Raw genomic sequence first — 16224 nt, 5'->3', positions numbered from 1 at the left:
AGTTGGAAACGCAAGTTCCCTAGCACTACTGCAGACTACTGAATCCGAAACTCTGCTCTTGGGAGACAATAAATTGAAGAGTCACTTTTGTTATCAGGAAAAGAATAGTCCCCTCCTATCAAAATCTGAAGCAGGAATACATAATTTAATAATATAAGATAGCTTTTAATTGAATTAAAAAGTTACATCGCACACTTTAAACTTACACAATGTTATATGTCCACTATATCTCAATAAAGATGAAAAAACTTAAAAAAAATAAACTCTGCTCTTGGACTGATCAATCTCTTAACAAATCTTTCAGGTGATTCTAATACATGCAAAAGTTTGAGAACCACTGAACAAACAGTTTACTCTATACATTGTTTTTTTGTGGTGCTTCTTTATCGTATATTAAGTTCCCATGTATACATGGGTCTGTCTCTGAGCTTTCTATTCTCTTGCACTAATCTGTTTATTTTTGTATAAATAACATACTATTTTTATTACTATGTTTTATTACAGTGTGGTATATGTTAATATGTGGTATGGCAAACCTCTGCTCTTTCTTCTTGATGATTCTTTTTCTTTCAACATTTTAAATATTTCACTCTCTTTTAGCTTGCATGGTTTCTGAAGAGAAATCTACTGTCATTCTTATCCTTTTCCTCTTGTAAGTAAAGTGTTTTTTTTCCCGCTCTGGCTTCTCCGAAGATTTTTTCTTTTTCTTTTTTTTACCCTGCTATTTGAATATGATCACATAGGTGTAGGGGTTTTGTAGGGTTTTTTTGGTGTTCATCTTACTTGATTTTCTCTATGCTTCCTGGATCTGTGGTTTGGTATTTGTCATTAATTTTAGAAAAATTTTGGCCATTGTTACTTCAAATATTTCTTCTGCTTTATTCTTTCTTCTCCTTTTGGTATTTCAATTACACATATGTTATGCTTTTTAAAATTGTCTCATGATTCTTGACTGTTCTGCTCTGTGTTTTTGTTTTCCTCCCCTCCTCCCCCACTTTTTACTTAAGTCTAGGAAGTTTCTGTTGACCTATCTTTTTTTTTTTTTTTGTGGTACGCGGGCTTCTCACTGTTGTGGCCTCTCCCGTTGTGGAGCACAGGCTCCGGACACGCAGGCTCAGCGGCCATGGCTCACGGGCCCAGCCGCTCCGCGGCATGTGGGATCTTCCCGGACCGGGGCACGAACCCATGTCCCCTGCATCAGCAGCGGACTCTCAACCACTGCGCCACCAGGGAAGCCCCTATTGACCTATCTTAATGCTCATGGGTCTTTCCTTGGTTAGGTTGACTCTACTGATGCACCCATCAAAGTCATTCTTTTCTTCTGTTTTGACTTCTAGTATTTCCCTTTGTTTCTTCCTTAGAGTTCCCATCTGTACATTATCCACCTGTTCTTGCATGTTATCTTCTTTTTCCGTTAGCTTCCTCAACATATTAATCATTTTTATGTTAAATTTCCAGTCTGATAATTCAGAAATCTCTGTCATATCTGAAACTGGTTCTGATGCCTTTTTTTTTGTTCCCTCAGACTTTTTAGCCTTTTAGTATGCTTATAATTTTTTTGTTAAAAGATAATTTTGTATCTATGTATGGTGACCAATGTTAGATTTATTGTAGTGATCATTTCTCAGTATATACAAGTATCAAATCAATACACTGAATACCTGAAATTAATATAGTGTTATATGTCAGTTATACCTCAATTAAAAAAAAAGATGAACATGTTGTAACATGTAATCGGAATAGAGGTAAATAGACTCTTAATGAGAGGTTTTGTTAATTTGTTTAGAAGTGAGTAGCTGTGTTTAATATTTTCTGTTGCTGTAAGTTACCAGAGGGTTCAGATTCCTTAAAGGTTTTTGTTTTTGTCTCCCCTCTTGTCTTTGGCTTCCCTAAGAACTCCTTAGAAGAGTCTGTGTCTTACAGCTCTGTCAACTATTATGGACTATAATATACTAGAACCTTATTGGTTTGGTGATATAAGGCATTGGGGAGGGGAAGTATTCTGTAATCTTATGATTAAATGTTCATCTTTTAGTGGGCCCATGACCTTCACAAGTGTTTGCTGGCTTTTTCCGCCCCCCTCTAGGAAGGCTAGAGGGAGCTGGAATCTTGGTAAAGCCTTTTGCCCAGGTGGAAGGTTTATAAGGTTTTGATAAAGTCTTTTCACCTAAAGAATAGGCTTTTGTTATGGAGAATGCTCTAGGCATAATTCACAGTGGTTATAATAATTCACACATTTTCTACTCCCCTCAACAGAACCATGAGGGGAAATTTCTGGGCTCTTCATACTGAAATTCTGATGGGATTTCTGGGGGGAGAATCCATAAAAGTGTGTGGAATCCCTAAGCCATCAGCTTTCAAGAGTTCTCACTGTCACACATCCTCACTCAGCCTCCAGCAGTTCCTCAAATTTACCGTTCAAGCACCTACCAGTTTATATCTCCAGTAGCTTCTTCTCTAGGTAAGATGATCTTGTCTGTGACTCACTAGATTTCCTAGTTGTAAATTTGGGGGGTGGGGTGGGATTTGCTCTGTCCCAGTTCTCTGATAGACCTAAGGCATGTCATTGATCTTTAGTTTGTTTCAGCTTTTTTTCTTGTTTTAAGAATCAGGGTGATCTTCCAAGCTCTTTACATGTCAAAGCTGAAACCAAAAGTGTGAATATACGTTTTCATTATCTACTTTAGCAAGTTTGTTTTAGCCATCAAATCTTTTCTTAGATTAAATCTTCTATTGAAGACTTTTCTTACAAACAAGACCAATAAAGGCATAGTGACTCTAGTTGAAGTGGAGATGGAGATGTCTAGTACTCTGTTGGACAGAATTTGAAAACTGTTGGTCCTTACCATAAGCTGATCAGGACCAGGGTTGAACCCTTCTGAATATTCTATTATTTTTTGTCAAGCATTCTAGCTGTAACTGATGTTAGAACTTAAAATTGCATTTTTCATTATATAATATACTCATTCATGATCATTCACAGTGTTTACTGTATGTCCTCATATGCTTCATATATATATATATATATATATATATATATAGTTTATTTGGGGGGAAATAATGGAGTATGTTGTATTTTAAAATATGTGTTTTATAAGACTGGAGAAAATAAAATATTCTGCTAAAAAAATCCCCCTCATTTTCTAGGGAATATGTTTTTCTTGCATATGGAAGAGAAAGAGTCATTGTTTTTTTATTTTCTATATTCTTTCTCTAGATGGATGTGTAATTTTTTAAGAAAATATGCCAAAGGTGTTTGACGTGATTACTTCATTTCCCATCAAAAAGATATTAAAGATGTGATAATCTTTCCCAAGGTGTTATTAACCAAATCTGCATTTCATGATAATTATAAGGTTTGTGTGAGAAAATTGCCAGACCTTTTTTAAGTCTTCCAACTTCAGAGTCTTAAAACTTTCAGCTAAATTTTGAGGAGTGGGGCTGGGAGTCTGATATATAATTCTTTTTATTGACTTTCCAGTTTCTGTCATGTTATATATGCTGCTGACCTGTTTTTCAACTGAACCAGTAATTTAGTCCATTACTGGTCTGTGTAAATCTTAGCCACAGCTATTTCCCAAGGTGGTTTTTGGTCTAACGAGTGGTTGGTGTTGATGTCCAGCAGGAAATCTTGCAAACCAGATGACTGGTGTGGTTCAAACTGTAACCTTGTTAAAGCATTGGTCAGGTTGCACTTAGAGTTATTTAATTAGTTTCCCAATAATATTTGTGTACAATTTTTAGGTGACCACTACTTTTTTTTCTTTCATCATAGTACAGAAAGAGACAGTTGCTTGTTGCTATCAGAGTCATACATTAATCCAATACTTTTTTTTCATTAAGTTATCTTTAGGCAGGCATTTTAATAACTGTTAGAACTTCACTTGAATACAAGTACCTATAATGGTGTTGTCAACTTAAATTGAAAGTTTTCAATATATTAGGCAGTCTAATAGAAAGGTTTTTTAAAAGTATAAGAACATTCTCTGCCTTCAAGAAACTAAGAGCCTTATTATGGGAGACAGCTATAAAATAAATTATAAAAAAAATAATAAACAATACACTAGTGATAGAAACAAAATACTCTGGGATTATAGATAAGAGAGCAGGCAATTCATTCTGAGTTTTCAAGAAAGAATTCAAAAGAGGTAACATTTTAATGGGAAAAGATTGGCTTTTGACTGGAAGAGAAAGTAAGTCCATTTTAAGGGACAAAAATAGTATGAGTTAAAAATTAAAGTGTATGTGTATATTTTTCTTCAAGTTTATTGAAGTATAATTCACATAAATAGAATCTACCCTCTAAGGTGTACCATTCTTTGTATTTTGACGGACCTGTACAATTTCACAACTACCACCTAAAAGAAGATTAAAATTAAACATTTCCATCACTCCCAAAAAAATCCTCTCATGTTCCTTTGTAGTCAGTATATACGTGTATTTTTAGTAGAATTCTTGAGTGGAAAGTCAACTTATATATTATTTCTTTCATGGAATGTGCTTGTGATGTTGTATCAGAAAAGTCATTGCCTTTAAGTTCATCTAGGTTTTCTCCTAGGTCATCTTCTAGGAATTTTACAAGTTTTGGATTTTAAATTTAGGCCTGTGATCCATTTTGAGTTACTTTTTGTGAAGTGGGTAAGGTCGCTGTCTAGATTCATATTTTCGCGTGTGGATGTCCAATCATTCTAGCAACACTTGTTAAAAAGACTATCTTTATAACATTGTATTGCCTTTGCTCCTTTGTCAAAGATCAGTTGACTGTATTTATAGGGGTCTATTTCTGAACTCTGTTCTTTGTTTATTCTTTTGCCAATACCACACCGTTTTGATTGCTGTAGCTTTACAGTACGTCTTGAAGTCAGAGAGTGTCAGTCCTCCAACTTTGTTCTTCAGTATTGTGTTGGCCATTCTGTTTTGTTTTTATGTTTTGTTTTTTTGTCTTTCCATATCTTTAGAATCAGTTTGTCAGTATCCACAAAATACCTTGCTGGGATTTTGATTGAGATTACATTGTGTTTATAGATCAAGTTGGGAAGAACTGACATCTTGGCAACCAGTCTCCCTTTCATGAACATGAAATATGTTTTGATTTATTTAATTGTTCTTTGATATCTTTCATCAGAATTTTGTAGTTTTTCTCATGTAAACCTTGTACATATTTTGTTGGATATATACCTAAATTTTTCATTTGGGGGATGGTAATGTAAAGTGTATTGTGATTTTAGTTTCATACTGTTTGCTATGTAGGAAAGGGATTGACGTTCGTATATTAATCTTGTATACTGCAACCTTATTATAATTGCATATTAGTTTCAGGAATTTTTTTGTCAATTCCTCAAGATTTTCTACAAAGATGATCATGTCATCTGTGAACAAAGACAGCTTAATTTCTTCTTCCTTTTTATTTCCTATTTTTACACTATTTCATTAGCTAAGACTTCCAGTACAACGATGAAAAGCTGAGGTGAGAGACATCATCCTTGCCTTCTTCCCCAGTTTTTGCTTCATCCCTTTATATCACTCCCTCAGGTTAAAGACCTGTTTAAGTAGGAGGAATAACCTATTTGCTTACATTTTTTTCATGCTTATTAGAAGTTATATCTATTTGGGTGAAATAAATCTAGTATAGCTTATCTTTAGTCTTATTTTATTCACTTTAAGAAGTTTATTAATATTATTGAGTTTGTGGTAACCGCGTAGATTTAATCCCATAGGTCATCTTATTTAGGTTTTCTTTCCAAACAATATTTAATGTGTTGGCCCATGAAGAGATGAAACAGCTGTGTGTGACTCACTTTATATTAAGATGTTTATTAAATTTATTAAGTGTATCGTGTTAAATGGAGGCTTATAGGAAGATGTGCTTTAAGACCATCCTACCAGATCACTTGATCTTTTTCAGTGTTTGTGCTTTCTAGAAAGTGAAAGAAGATACTTGTTGAGTTTGCTTTATAGAATATATACTACACACACACCACATACATATAAAGTAATGTGAAGTTTGTGGACCTGTGATAAATGGACAACAGTATACCTGAACATGAGCTTCTCTGATTGCTTAGTGTAAAATTTGATATACAAAAAACTACGTATGATTGTGATTAAATCTGTTTACAGTATCTCCTATGACTAACATTACAGGAAAGAAGAGTTTTTTTATATTTCTTTTTTTTTTTTTTTACAGGAATCAAGTAAAAACCACAGAACCTCTATATTTATATTTGAGTATATATCAAACATTTTTCTCTTGGAAAAAGTTCTTCCAAAAGAGGGGAAAAGCATAACCCATTTCTGAGTGCCTTTTGTTTTAAGCTAAATTTCAAAGGACTGTCCTTGATACCTTATATTAAGCAGCTACTCTGTAAGATTAATGGGACTCCGTGGTTTGCATTTATTTCTTCAATTTGCTTTAAAAATTACTAAAATTTCAATATAATTTTAAGAAGCAATCAATAGAATATTTTAGATAAACAAAATATAATAAACTCTTCACTGTTCTTGAATGAGATTTACTGGTTTAGATTTCAGTTAATTTTCATAGTGCCTCTCAAAATGTTGTAAGGCTATGTCTTGCAAATTTTGTAGAAAGTATCTCTGTTTTGAAATTATAAATATTTGAAAAGAGTCGTATGATAAATGTTTTCATTGGTTCAATTTCGGCTCTGAGGTATGTAAAAAAAGGTGTTCAGAACATCCTCACCTTGGAATGGTCAGCTAGTAAGGTACAAAAGAATGTACTGACTATCTCTTATATCATCAAAATCCATGTGTGCCATTTCCAGGGTGCTGAATGTTAATTGAGACAATTAAGCAATTCTCTGTTGAGGCAGACGGCAGAAGTAATACAGGCAATCTCCAGATATACTTTATACTTTATTTTAGATATAGTAAAGGGAGTCTGAAACCTTTTTGGCCAAAGGTTGATACTTTATAATTTCTAGCTTATTGTGATTAAATAAATAAAATAATATCTGGCCCAGAGAGGAAAGACATTGCTACTTCTGGAATAATATGTCAATGAACAAACCTCAAATCCAGCACACCTTCTACTACTGTCCCCTATAAAAACTGCAAAAAGAGCTCCAATCATTTTCCTTCTTGTACAGACAATACTAGTAATAGTTGAAAAGGAGTAGTTATAGTATCAGAAGTAGAAACATTTGTAAAGATGTTCAGCATGCTTAGTCAATAGTGAAATGCAAATAAAAACCACATGAGATTGCCAAGATGACTATAGTAATAATAATTTAAAAAGCAGAAAGTAAAATATTGTAAAGAATATGGAAAGATTGGAACCTTTGTACGTTGCTGTATTGCGAATATTATTTATTGATATTTGTACGTGAATGTTAAGCAGCATTATTCATAATTGCTGAAAAGTGGAAACAACTCCAGTGTCCCTCAACAGGTGAATAGATAAATAAAAGTGGTATGTATGTACAGTAGAATATTACTCAGCCATAAAAAGGAATGATGTTCAGATACATACTACAACACTGATGAACCTCGAAAACATTATACTGAGTGAAATAAGCCAGATACAAGGGACAATTACTGTTTGATTCCATGTATATGAAGTATCTAGAATAGGCAAATTCATAGAGATGAAAAGTAGGTTAGAGGTTGCCAGGGGCTGGGATGAGGAAGAATGGGTTATTGCTTAATGGGTGCAGAATTTCTGATGAGGATTATGAAAAAATTTTGAAATAGTGATGATGGTTGTATGGCATTGTGAGTATAATTAATGCCACTTGTCCATTTCAAATTGGTGAAAATGGAAATTTTTGTTATATATATTTTTTACCAAAATATATAAAGGAAGTACAAGTAGTAGTGTAATAATAGCACTTAACATTTAAATTTTACTATTTAACAGGCACTGTCCTGAGGTGTTTATATGTCATAAACTATCTGTTTCTCACTGTAGACATATTTTATCCACAAATAGTTAATATTAGTAAATGAAAGGCAAGAATATTGTACTGTAATAATTGAGGTCTTAATTATTATGGCCACCTTCTCTTTTATTGCCATCTGTTCCTGTAAAAGCACTTATAATTAGTTGGGCCTCCAATGCCCCATGGACACTGAGGGATAACTGTATTTTTTTTCTATTAGAACTTTTTATTTAAAATTTGTATATTTTTAAAAGTTTATTTCTACTTATTTATTTATTTCCAAATCATATTTGGTACTTCCTACTTTTAAAAAGTTATGTGTGTTTTGGGAAAAAATTAGTTGTTATGGTATTTGTTGAAGAAAATTTGTTTTATAAAATAGTTCTACAAGTCAAATATAAGAAAATGTATTTATGTTTCATGGATTGTCTATTAGACATTAATGTCCATGAGAGCAGCATCCCTGGAAACTAGTACACTGTTAGGTGTTGGTACACACCAAGCAAATATTTCTTGTATGATGGTTGGGAAAAAATGCATTAGCAGATTTATAAATTTATATAGAGAGATGGACAAGTTGGTAGGGAAATGATATGTAATAATTTACAAATTAGTATATGAGGGTAAACTTTCCTTTAAGACAATTTAATTTAAAAATAAGATATTAAAATATATAGTTGAATTTCTACCATGAAGATTTATGATTTAATTTATAATTTAAACAATTTTAAGAAAGAAAAGACCAATAGAAAATCAACATTTATAGGATATTGTTCCAGTGGAACAGTTTCCTTAGTTAGCTGCTGTTATAGTCCATGATTCTGTCTCTAGGATCATCTCCCTCATCCCTTGTCCTGTTATTGTTTGTAATTTGGTATTTTCTCTCTGGAGTACAGTTTGAAGGTATGCATCAAAATAGAAAACATGCTCAATTTTCAACCTGCTCATACTGCTTCTAGGAATCTTTTGTAAGACTGTAATTCACAGGTTCACAAAGATGCATGCATAAAAATCAAGATTTTTTTTAAAATTGAAATATTGCAAACAACATGAATGTGTGTAGATAGCACAATGATAAAATGTAAATTTAATTTAATAAAACAAAAAATAGCATAGTTGTATTTATATAGAAATATGTCAGTACCTTTCTTGAGTGCAAAAGATTACAGAACAGTATTATACACATATTTAAAATGTTTATGTATATCTATGTATTTAAATACACAGAGAGCTCTCCAGAAGGTTGTTTGTCTAAGTGCTATCAGTGATTTTCTTTGGGTAATGGAACCCTGGATGATTTTCACTTCTTTAAATTTTTCACGATGAATGTATGTGATTCTTACAAAAACAGTATATTTTATTGAACTTTATATGGTTCTTTTTTTTGTTTTTTGTGGTACGTGGGCCTCTCACTGTTGTGGCCTCTCCCATTGCGGAGCGCAGGCTCAGCGGCCATGGGTCACGGGCCTAGCCACTCGGCGGCATGTGGGATCCTCCCAGACCGGGGCACGAACCCGTGTCCCCTGCATCGGCAGGTGGACTCTCAACCACTGCGCCACCAGGGAAGCCCCTATATCGTTCTCGATTAGCCACTTGTGGATCATTCACTTTACAAATTAACTGTTTAAGACATAAACTTTTGCCACACCATTCAGCATCTTTCTCAGTCATCTTTCCTAATATCAACTGATATTTATTCAAGAAATTATCTTATTTTAATATTATTCTGAAAAGAACAAAATCAAAAGCATAGATTATTGAAATTCTTTTAAAGCCAAATGGAAGTGAGGTCTTACCAGACATACTACTTATATTATGTAGCTTTAGTAACTAGGTAATATTAAGTGATTACTACTGCTGAACATGAGTGTGCAGATATAATTATTGCTGAAGCTCTTCATTTGAGAGCTGGTAAATTACTTAGCCTCTCTGGGTCTCAGATCACTCATCTGAAAATGAGGAAGAATGTCATCTGATTTAGAAATCTGTTGTGTTTAATATGGTACAACCACATGTAAAGCACTTGTAACAGTGTCTGAAACTTTAAAGTGGTCAAAAAAGTTAGCTCTTTTTAGCTGTCTATCTATCTAAAGTAAAGTCAGTCACCTTGTATTTTCTCAAGTAGATCTATGCTTTTACTTAGGGTATATTTTATGTAGGATGCTTCTTTCAAATGATAATGTGAGGTTTATTTTGGCTCAAACAAGCTCAAAAATAGTCTTCTATTATAGTATACTGTCAGAATTAAGAAATGAAGCTCAGGAATGAATTTTTATTGCATTGTCATTGTCATTGCATTGTCATTTTTAGCTAATGTTATCCTCTTTGACTAGTTCTTGTTGGACCCCTGGAAAAGCATGGCCTACTTATAGTTAATTATTTATTGATTAGTCTGACTTATTAATATAACAATTCATTTTAAGGAGAAATCATTTTCAGAATTATTGATGACTCTGAGAAGTTTATTTGCAGTTTAATTCCAATAATTTTTACTTGTTCTGTTTTTGTTATGTTTACTCCCATCACAAAGCTTAAATTGAATATTTTCAGTCTCATATGAGAATTGTATTATATTTATCATTTTGAAGTCTAATTATTTGCCTGGTAAAACACATTTTATCATGCGTGTTTTATAAATAGGATTAGGTATTGTTTCTGACTATGAAATTCTGTGCGCATCTAGACTTTCAAAGAATAGAACATTAAAGTCTCAGTTATTATTACATATCATATGCTAAGCCTACTGATTTATTAGTCAAATGCTTTTCACAAATTCATATGGTACCAATAATTTCCCATCACCATGTCATGATTTATATCACAGTTTGGATTTGTTTTTAAAGAAAAACCACATTTTTGTAATTTTTCTTGTTTTCTTGAAACATAAAGATAAAAAATAACATTAAAATTAAAAACAGGAATAATAGATTATCTTAACTTTCTATTTGGTCACTTACTCAATGTAGACTGCCTGCCTAAAAAATGTTTTAAATCAGAACAACTTGGAATGACATAGATCTGTTTTAAAATATTGGGTGTCAGAGTTGGTTTATATTTAAAGGAGGCTTCTATGTAAATGGCATTCTAAATCTGAGAAAATATCTTACTTGCCTTTAGTAACTGAATGAGAAATCTATGTGAGTAGGAATATATATGTATATGTATATATGTATATGTATATGTATATATGTTTTGTTTTCCCTAAGAGCACTGTTCAGAACAAGTATCTGGCTTATCTGTGTTGAAGATATTGAGGCTACAAATGTTGAACTTTCTTAAGAAAACTTCATTCAAACTCCAATTGTCTATGATAATTAGCTGATGGCTCTGTGTGCTTTTTCATTAGCACATTGGAATAAAAATAAATACATGAACTTTATATTCTTTAACATTAGCTATCACATAATATTCCTTTGACCGTTTTCATAGATTTATTTTTTTGAATCTATGGTAAAATCTTGAGATGAGAACAGTCATCTATCAATTTCTGTAACAGTGCTTTACTAGAAACACAATCTGTTAAGATAATTATTCATCAGGCAAACATCAGTTATAATCTGATTGCTCTCTTACTGCAAGCTAATAATAATTTTAATGAGTAAATTTTCCAAATTTAATTTTAGGAAAGGACATTTTATCACTTTCTGATTCACTTCATATTTGGAATGTTTTTAAATTAGATCTCATGTCATGTATTTTATTGAGTTTGGGGGCGAAAAAAGTATATCTTGACTGATGGAAGAAAGGTGAATTCAGGTTTTTTGGCTCCTAAGCCTTCATTTTAGCAAACTTTCTTCTTTCCTCTAGTAACTACTTCAAATGAATTCTACCAGCTGTTCTCCGTGTTGATAGATTATCAGTCTCAGAGCCATAATCATAATGCAGTTATCTTTCCTTGTAGCATCAGAGGCTCCTTGAAATGCTTGCCACAGAGAAGGAACTGTTAAAAGAAAAAATAAAGGAAGCTTTGACTCAGCAATCTCAAGAACAGAAGGTAGTACTTTAAGTTTGCTTGGACTGTGGAAAGAATGTTCTGTTACCTCAAATAATACTTTAATGTCTAGCTGTCTTATCATTTACAGGAAATATTGGAAAAATGTTTGGAGGAAGAAAGGCAAAGAAACAAAGAAGCATTAGTATCTGCTGCAAAGGTATTTCTCTCTGAAAAGTTTATTCTGTAGCTTAATTTCAATTATAGTTCTACTTTTGTTATGTTTACCCCCACCTCAAAGCCTAAAATGAATGTTGTTGGTCTCATATAAGAATTGTTTTTGTCATCTTTATGTCTAATTATTTGCCTGGTAGAGACCCATCAGTAACAATCAGTTTCTTTGTAAATAAGTGGAATTAACAAACTGAGTTTATTAATGGTTAGTCAATCTACACTTTTTTTTTTTTTTTTTTGCGGTATGCAGGCCTCTCACTGTTGTGGCCTCTCCCGTTGCGGAGCACAGGCTCCGGATGCGCAGGCATGTGGCTCACGGGCCCAGCCGCTCCACGGCATGTGGGGTCTTCCCGGACCGGGGCACGAACCCTTGTCCCCTGCATCGGCAGGCGGACTCCCAACCACTGCGCCACCTAGTCAATCTTTTAAAAATATTTCATTCCAGAAAAATCAAAATTTTCTTTTCTTCTTCTACTGTTCATATTCTTGTTAAATTTACATTACACAAGATAATGATGATATTGAAATGCTTTACATTTAGATTATTAATCACTTGTTTCAAATAATATATCTACATAGGAACACTAATATCCACTTGGTATTTGATAGATATCATACAAGTAATGAGTGTGTGTGTGTGTGTGTGTGTGTGTGTGTATGTATATATGTATATATGTATCAAGGTATGTGGTTTTTAAAGTCAACTTTGAAATAGATCATCTGGGTAGTATATTCATAGATGTTAAATATATGTATACTAATATATACATATGTTGACCTGAAATATACTGTCAGATATTTGTCCAGCAAAAATGGGTTTATTCAGGATTAGGAGAGAATTTTAATTTGGGGTCTGCAGCCATGGCGAGCCATGTACAAGTTCCCACATGACAAGGAGAACACTTTTTTTTTTTTTTTTTTTTTTTTGTGGTACGTGGGCCTCTCACTGTTGTGGCCTCTCCCGTTGCGGAGCACAGGCTCCGGACACGCAGGCTCAGCGGCCATGGCTCACGGGCCTAGCCGCTCCACGGCATGTGGGATCTTCCTGGACCAGGGCACGAACCCATGTCCCCTGCATCGGCAGGCGGACTCTCAACCTCTGCGCCACCAGGGAAGCCCCAAGGAGAACACTTTTATAGAGAGGAAAGGAAGTTGTGAGGGCTACAGGAAATACAGAGTCCATGGCTTTTCATTGGCTGAGTCGCTGCCAGGAAAGAAGAGGAGTCTGTCTTCTTCCTGTTGGTCTCTACTATAGTTGCAGGGCATGAGAGTTCCCCCTTAAATAGATCTCCTGACACTATTTAATTGAGATTTCTGTTTATGAATTTTTTACATTTTCCCCTTTGATCAAGACCTTTTTCTGAAAGCACCACTGATCAAGAATCAAGGTTTCTAATTTTAGCTCTTTTTGTCCCTCAATTTCTGGGTGTGGTGTCTCATGTCAGAGCGAAAGTGCAGATTGGAAAACTGTTGCAGTCACATTCAAGTAACGAGGAGGGGTAGGAGGGAGACCTCTTAGGCAGTTTTCTGAAGTCCATATCTTATCAAGATTATAGACATTGGAGATCATCTGAAGTGTTATGTCATCATCAAAGGTTTGGTGACAAACTTCTAAGAGGCCTGGCCTGGGTATCTTGGGAAAGCTGTCTCATCAGATGTCATCTGCTTCATTTCTGGGAAATCTTTACTTTCAGGTCACCAGATGATGTACAGGTCCAGTCAGGGTTAGGTGCTTTCTTTAGGTGTGTCATTTGAATCCAAGAGTCTATTCCTTGTTGTTTGGTGGCACAAGGGTTGGTTATGAGTGCCTGATAGGGGCCTCTCCAGTGAGGTTGAAGAGCATTCTTTTGGAAGTGTCTTTTCCAGTAGACAAAATCTCTAGGTTGCAAGATGTGATGCTTAAGGTCATCATCTCCCAAGGGCGCACTGTGAAAAGATTGCTCTACCAGGGCATGGTTATTTTTAATGGAAACAACTAGGCCTTTGCAATATTGGAGTATCTCTCCTTTTATCAGTTGTGGGTCAAAAGAGGCAGGAGCCAAGTGCATTGGGTGTCCTGTGACTATCTCAAAGGGTGAGAGTTTACGAGTTCCAAAAGGAGTGGATCTGGGATTTCGAGGGCCAACAGCAATGCTTTTGGCCAAGGTATTTGGAGGGCCTCTACAAATTTTTCTAAGTGAATCTTAATAATGCTGTTAGTGCATTTAACTAAACCAGAGGATTGAAGGTGGTAAGCATAGTGAAAATGTTGTAAAACTGGCCAAACAGCGCAAACTTGTTGAAGCACCTAGCCAGTAAAATGGATTTCTAAATCACTATGATGTTTGAGAGGAGCTCCTCAAGTAGGGACAATCTTTTCCAAAAGTACTTTAGCCCCAGAAGAGGGAGTAACCGGTCTGCAAGGGAAGGCTTCTTTCAGTCCACTATAAAATCTACAGACCATGACTAAAACGTGAAGTTCATTAGCGATCCCCACTGTTTGAACCACGGCATGGGCTGCTTTATAGTAGTGGGGTTGAACACCGAGATTGTGCCTTTGGTGTCAGAACAGAAAGAGATTCATCCTCAATCAGGAGAAATATTTCTCCACGCCGATTAAGAGGGAGAACTGGGAAGAGCCCCTATAATTCCTCAAAGCCCCGTTATTGAGAATTGAAAGGACATTGGAAAGGCTGATTAGAGGACTGAAAGCACTCAAACACTTAAATTTGTAATAATCTTTCCCAGTGTCCTGGCTTTTTGCAATAATAGCAGAAACTGGGAAAGTTTTGATTTCATTCAGGAATCTTCATTTGCTTGATTTGAAGATTAAGAAATATGGTGTTCTTCCTTTTAGGTGACTCATGTGGAGTGTGAGAGAGCTGGTTTGCTAGATTAATTAAGTCTGAACTAGAGATAGTTTTCCATTTCATCCTAGTCCTTTTTACTAGAAGGGAAAATGTCCCAGTCCAGCCCATTAATAACACAGAGTTAAAAGCTGCCTGGGTGGAATCAACATCTGAGGGAAGACCAGAATTTTCTTTAGAAGCAGTCTGAAGTCATGTAGTAGTCATGAACAGGTTCATCCAATGTTTGTGTGCAAGGTTGGATTCTGTTCCAATCAACAGGCTTTGGTAAAGCCCTAGGAATTGCTCGATGAAGCCACCTAGCGATTGCCTGAACCTAACCATGTAAGTTAGACCTTTCAGGATTTTCCCAATTAGCAGTTTTCATCCTATGCTGGGCCTGGCCTTAACCAACAAGTATATGAACCAGCTGATATGAGTCATAGAAACAAGGTTGGTAAGTTTGAATGACTATATTAAATTCCTCAGCAAATCTGAGGATCTTTGATTTATTTTGGGAAAATACTTGACTATGGCTTGCAGTTCAGCTTTAATCCAGAGAATATAGGAAATTCAGAGTTGAACTTCTGGATCCTCAGAAGGCTTAATTTTATAGGGAAAATTTCTGAAAAGTTCAGAGGGAAAGGGGGTGGGAAGAGTTTTAGAGAAAAGGAGAAGTTTGACAGGATAATTAGTATGGGGTATAGAGGAGGCATCAGCGGCATAGAAGGGTGGGAGGAAGATGGCGCCAGAGGCACAGTCTGGCCATGAGGATGCAAGGATGAGAGACGAGATGGTACCAGAGGAAGCCAAGGAAGAAGAACCTGAGGCTTTGGGGAGCCATTTCATCTTTCCTTAATTGCTGGTTTGCCTCAGTTAATCTTGAAATCTTATTTTGCAGAGAGAGAGTTTTAAGCTTCTGATAATATTGGGAAGCCTTAAGATACCAATCGAAATAGGCATACCACTTAGTTCTGGAAATTTTTGAGCTATTGTGATCTAATTCAGTTTTAAGGAAATTAAGTTTGGGGATTCCAAAAGTTTCCCATAATGGCCACTGATTTTTTTTTTTTTTTTTTCCGGTACGCGGGCCTCTCACTGCTGTGGCCTCTCCCGTTGCGGAGCACAGGCTCCGGACACGCAGGCTCAGCGGCCATGGCTCATGGGCCCAGCCGCTCCGCGGCATGTGGGATTTTCCCGGACTGGGCACGAACCCGCGTCCCCTGCATCGGCAGGCGGACTCTCAACCACTGCGCCACCAGGGAAGCGCAGCCACTTATACTTTAACTTGCCTTTGGTCAGGTCGGTCCTTTTAGTCAGAAGTGAGCATGAA

General features: G+C 35.3%; 1 protein-coding gene across 3 annotated transcripts in view; it reads left to right on the top strand.

Moving 5' to 3' along the window:
* Positions 1–16224, top strand: part of CCDC91 (coiled-coil domain containing 91) — a 385980-nt gene that overhangs the window by 269262 nt on the left and 100494 nt on the right. For all 3 annotated transcript variants that reach the window (XM_032645518.1, XM_032645520.1, XM_032645519.1), the window contains exons 9-10: positions 11803–11895; positions 11984–12052. In XM_032645518.1, coding sequence (XP_032501409.1) covers positions 11803–11895; positions 11984–12052 — 162 coding nt within the window. The remainder of the gene's footprint in view (positions 1–11802; positions 11896–11983; positions 12053–16224) is intronic.

The sequence above is a fragment of the Phocoena sinus genome, chromosome 10, assembly GCF_008692025.1.
Source record: "Phocoena sinus isolate mPhoSin1 chromosome 10, mPhoSin1.pri, whole genome shotgun sequence".
NCBI classification, from domain to species: Eukaryota; Metazoa; Chordata; class Mammalia; order Artiodactyla; family Phocoenidae; genus Phocoena; species Phocoena sinus.
This window is presented reverse-complemented; position numbering and strand designations above follow the sequence as displayed.